At 42.7% G+C, this 5,456-nt stretch overlaps 1 protein-coding gene across 1 annotated transcript; it reads right to left on the reverse strand.

Annotated features, from left to right (window-relative positions):
- Window positions 1-521: 521 nt before the first annotated feature.
- Window positions 522-5,180, reverse strand: LOC8155370 (putative uncharacterized protein DDB_G0274435). The gene is made up of 4 exons (XM_021450593.1): window positions 4,973-5,180; window positions 3,764-3,943; window positions 2,757-3,288; window positions 522-525 (listed from the first exon to the last, which is right to left on the reverse strand). Exons 1-4 carry the CDS (start codon window positions 5,178-5,180, stop codon window positions 522-524), a joined length of 924 nt encoding a protein of 307 aa, XP_021306268.1.
- Window positions 5,181-5,456: the final 276 nt, after the last annotated feature.

Below are 5,456 nucleotides of genomic sequence, written 5' to 3' on the forward strand. Positions count from 1 at the left end.
TAAGTTATTAGGATTTTTCTTTCCATATTCTATCCACCAAACAGAAGCAAAATCTGTAAACTCACTAGTAGCAGCCCTAACACGTGTAGTCTCAGGAAATTCATGACATGCAAACTTTTGATCAACAGCAATCTCCCAAGTGATGTAAGCATCAGGGTCATATTTACCATCAAAAGGGGGTATCTTAAATTTAATCTTACTGAAAGCATCATCATTATTGTGCACCTCGCGTCGGCGGTTGCCACCCATACCTCTACGGTTGTGACGAAGGCGACGTCGATCACGAGTGTCTTGATCATCATGTTCAGTATCACCAGTGTAGTCATCTTCATGACTACCGTGCTCTCGATCTCCCTCCTTTTCTTCTTTATGCTTCTCTTTATCTTCGGTGTGGAAATCATCAAATCGCCTTAGGAGAGCAGCAAGGCTTTTGTCCACACTAGCAACGGATTCCTCCAAACGTGTGAGCTTGTTGTTTGTGGCAATCTGCGTAGTCTCTAACAGCCCCAGCTTTTCATTTGTCACCTGCAAGTCGTTATCAAGTCCCTCTGTGTGCAGCTTCACTTTCCTTTCAAAATGTTGTATGATGCCCTTAGTGCGAGGTGTAAGTGGTGTTTCGTTACCATCATCTGCCCCTGGCATGGTTCAAAGACAAAGACAACAAAAAGGCAAGTGAAGAAATAAAAGCCCTACAACTACTAGGATGTAGCTACAGCAAGTCGCTCACACTCAACCTGTAACACAAGTTCTTACCAATTCTTACCTTGCTTGACAGGAGGGGTCGTCTGCCAACAAGTGTACAGCAATGGACGAAGTGTATCGGTGCTGCAGCACAAGACCTGTCAAGCTGTAGAGTATGTGGAGCTATAGGTGGGCTGAAACAAGGAACGAACTAGCACCACGTTAGTTATAAAAGCGAGCTGAATAAGCGTTCGACGATGGTACTGTGCTGGTCCTAGGCTAGACCGTGCTAGAGACGCGAGCCTGGACACAAAGGAAAACCACAGCACACCCCCGAAAACAAGGTGGGACAAACCTAAAATCAATATGAAAAACAGCCCCTTTTTTTGAATCTTTTCTCTTTTCTTTTTTTTTTCTTTTTTTTCTTTTTTTTGGGCAACCTCAAAAACTGATTATATGAACAAAAGAATACAAAAGAGCAATTCGCTCCACACACTTTTTTCGCTCCACACACTCTCTCTCTCTATAGAGTAAGGCCGAACAAGTAGAGTTATCTTTCTTTTGAACTCAGATTGGAACTCTACTCGATCCGGACCAAGACCACAGTTCAATTCAGACTTCGCAACAGATTCGACAGAGAGAAGATATGGTAATACTCGGCAGTGTATAGATGGTGACAAGAACTCGAAACTCTAAAGGACTAGACACTAAGACCAGCAACTCGACACAAACCGAAGCAACGCAAATTCAACAAGCCCTAACAAAAATGGTACTAGCCAAGGCACAAAGGTTTAATAGGATTATGGAAAAACTAATCTACTATATTTTTTTGGCTTTTCTGGACTATAGGAAATTAATTAAAAACAGCAAAGGATTAGAAGTCTCTCACCGAAGAACCTTGCTCTGATACCAACTGATGCGAACCCGCTAGGGTTTTTGGCCTGATCTTTCGATGAGAGGCGCTGGATAACTCGATTAGTGGATGGAGATGACGTTCACGGCCCGACTACAGCCCTCAAGACCGCGCCTTAGCAACCGATACACCACGTCCAACAGCCGTCACAATCTTGTGGAGCGCGACAACCAGCCCCTAGGGCTCCCGTCCTGCAAGCAATCGAAGAACTAGCAAGAACGAGGAAACAAGCACTGAATTTGCAAGATGAATTGAAGGTTTCAAACTGAATCTGAATCAACAATGGGGTTCCGAAGACAAGGAGACGGGCGGCTGATCCTGCACGCGCGCCTACAAGCAAGTAGCGAAGGCTAAACTTGATCTAAACAAAACCCAGTTGTTCATGGCGGCTCTAGATGTAAATAAATAGAGGGGAGGACGACCAAAGGGGTGCTAGAGTCGTCCTCCAACCCTAGGACGCGTCCCTAATGGACTCAACTTGATACATGGGCCATTGGTCCAAAATAGGGTGACGCAGCACCAAAACAGAAAAAGGTGTCGGCACGAAAACAAGGACTGCGCCCGACTCATAAGCTGCATAGATATGTGGTTGGACCCATTGGAAAGTAGACTTCATGAGCTTTCCAACAAGTATAGGAACGTCTCAGTTGGAGTCCATATGACGCCGTGGTGATCCATACAAGTTAGAGTTATTTTCCAGTCCGAATCCAACTCCCAAAACGTGTTGGGTTTGGACTCTTTGTTTCCTTGCTTTAGAAACGACGTGGTAACTTGACAGAGGATGTTGTGGAGGCTTGGACCTGATCTCCACTCACCTTTGTTAAGTTATCACTCTTCCCATATGCAATCAGCCCTTGAAGTTGGTGTTGCCTCAAATTCTAAATGCAGTTGAACCTTCCCTTGCTGATCTTGTCCATTATTCCTGAGCAACACCAAAGTGCACGTGTCTCTATTGTCTAAATATGATTGATAAGAGTTTAAAGCTGAACTTACTTGAAGGTTGAGTTGACGGGCACGAGCACGAGTAAGAGGACCAGCTATAGGTTGTGTCGGAGAGGATGTAGGATATGTATCGCTGGTGGATGTAGGATATGTATCGCTGGTGGATGTAGGATATGTATCGCTGGTGTTGATGTCCTCATCAGAGGTGGTGGCTGCAAACGGAGCTCTTCGAGTTCCAGAAAATGGTTGCCCATGCTGGATGTTAATTCCTGGCCTGGCATATGGAGGTAGCCATGGGCGTTTATTCTGTTGCTGCAGTTTCTGCCTGCGTTGTTTCCTCTTGCGATTCTTGTTTTCTCTTTTCCTTTTCCGGTTTTGCCACATTTCCTGCTTCTGTGGCTCTGGTTGATTCTGAATGTGCCGACGCTGCGTCTCTTGTGGCTTCTGCTGCTGGCGCTGTTTCTCTTCTGGTTTTTGCTGCAGCTCATGTGGCTTTCGCTGCTGCTTCTGCTGTTCAACCAGTCGCATTTGTGGCCGCTGCTGATACTCCTCTTGAAACTTCTGCTGCTGGTGCGAACTTGCAATGGAGGCTGGAACTCCTGCTAGACTTTGCTGCTTGTTTGTATACTTGTGTAACAGCTGAGTAATTTCTGCCTTGATGCTATTACGCTGAACAGAATCAATATCGCACCCATCAATTGCGCTCCATGAAAATATTAGAGCATCAACCTTCTTTGCATCGCTTGATTCTGCTCAATGGATGATTCAAAGGCGTTAATACAGATGAAAGCATTATATGTCTATACAAGTGTTGAAAGTATGATATAATATGTCATTATGTGGATGCAACAATTTATCTAGGAAGAGGTTCTATTTTTCATTTTTTACATAAAGTAAGCAATACAACTTTCAGAGCAGGAGGAATAGCATTGCATTATTACTACTACATACTATAATTTCACTACGTTATAAGAAGAAAGTCCAATATCTGACCAAACAGGGCTCAAACCTAGATTGGTGCGTGTGCACACCGAAACCTAGCTTAGTTCCTCAGCTGCACTGCTTTAAAAGTTGTGAAAACTTGCTTTAGAAAATCATGAAAGCACGCTATATTTTATTTTCCAAATCCAGGACTTCTCAAAGCTAAAAAAACTACAGTTGTGATAAATGGACAATTTCATTTAAGTTGGATTAGCATAACAAGACATCCCTTCCAAGAAACAGAACATACCAGAGATTCCAGTGTATAGCTTTCCTTGCTTAGTATGTCTTCAGCAGTCTTCTTGGCATTCTCAATATAATCATTCATGATGGCAAGTGGAGGATATTTGTCAGTCAAACTGAAAGTATGTGCCAATCTTATAGCATCGAGTGGCTGCCCATTTTCAATGAAATGATTGATTGAATCTGCGGAAGAATGAGCCAAACATTAGCAACACAGTTGGTAAACAAATGGGATAGTGATATCCTTCCAGTTCCACGAGCTACGAGTGTGATTAGAAAATCTGATAGTGAGTGTAACATAAAACTACGAATAGTTCAAAGATGCTCCACAACATGCAATAACTGCAACACAACACTGGAAGAAAAATCAACAACTCATCTTATTTTTGTCAGACAGACATAAAACCATCCTACATTAATGTAGAAGATAGATTCAACTTGAAATCACCAAAGTAGTAGACTGACATAAATCATCTAGGTGCTGCCATGACTGAACAATTTGGCATATAACTAGTAATAAATAAGCCCAGATACCTAAGTGGTTAAAATCTCAATTTGATGGCTGCATCAATAAATGTGAATTTCTTACTAAAAAGGAAAGGAAGTGCATAGTACTAACAGGAAAAGGAATAGATCAAAATATTCTTGTGTTGAAAAAAATAGATCAAAATATTCTACAATTTGATTCTTTTAGTGCCACTGCAATCCAGCTCTAAGTTATCACCTCTCTTGTTCGTATATAAAATAGATCAAAATATTCTACAATTTGATTCTTTTAGTATATTGATCCCAGTAATTACCTTGTCTGGCTAATGTTATCACCTCTCTTGTTCGTATTCATCATGATATCCTGCTTTATTCATGATCTCTGGATATGTATAAAGCCATAAAGGGTTACAATACCTACAGCCTACAGGTGATCTGCTAAGGTTCCTGCTCTACTTTTAAGTGTGGTTAGCTGCGAGTGCGAGACAGTGATGGAGTATGGAGAGCATTTGTTGGCATCCACCTGAAGAGAGACCTATGCGATTCAGAGCATTCTGATGTCTGAATCACAAGTAAACTACCAGTCTACAACGTACAGGTGAACGAACATTCATCTACTTACGCCGTGTTGCATAATGCATGGTAGAATAGGTTAACTACAAGATACGGAGTATGAGATAAGTAAATTCATAATTGAGAGTCAAAGTCGAGGAGCATAGTATATACCAGTCATCTTTCCAATGAGGCCAAGACGCTTGCAGAGCTCAACGCAGTTATGCTTCACCTGGGGCGCGATATTGTCGAAGAGACGGATGATCTCATCAGCACCGAACTCCGGGACAATGTTGTAGGAAGCAATGAAGCTGAGAAAACCCCATCCAGCCATCCTGCCCATGTCCCTGCCACCAGCATCCGCAGGCCCCGCGACCACCATCTAGTGCCATCTTAGAAAATCTATCCACAACCACAAAAACACTATCACAGCCCTGCCTAGTTCTTGGCAATCCCAACACAAAATCCATAAAAATATCTTCCCAAGGAATGCTAGGAACAGGTAGTGGCATGTACAATCCGTGTGGATTTAAGCGTGACTTGGCCTTTTGACATGTCGTGCAGTGAGCAATAAATCTCTCCACATCTCTCCTCATCTTTAGCCAAAAGAAATGACCAGCCAGTATGTCCTCCGTCTTCTTTGCCCCAAAATGTCCCA

Source organism: Sorghum bicolor, unplaced genomic scaffold, assembly GCF_000003195.3.
Source record: "Sorghum bicolor cultivar BTx623 unplaced genomic scaffold, Sorghum_bicolor_NCBIv3 super_16, whole genome shotgun sequence".
Lineage (NCBI taxonomy): Eukaryota > Viridiplantae > Streptophyta > Magnoliopsida > Poales > Poaceae > Sorghum > Sorghum bicolor.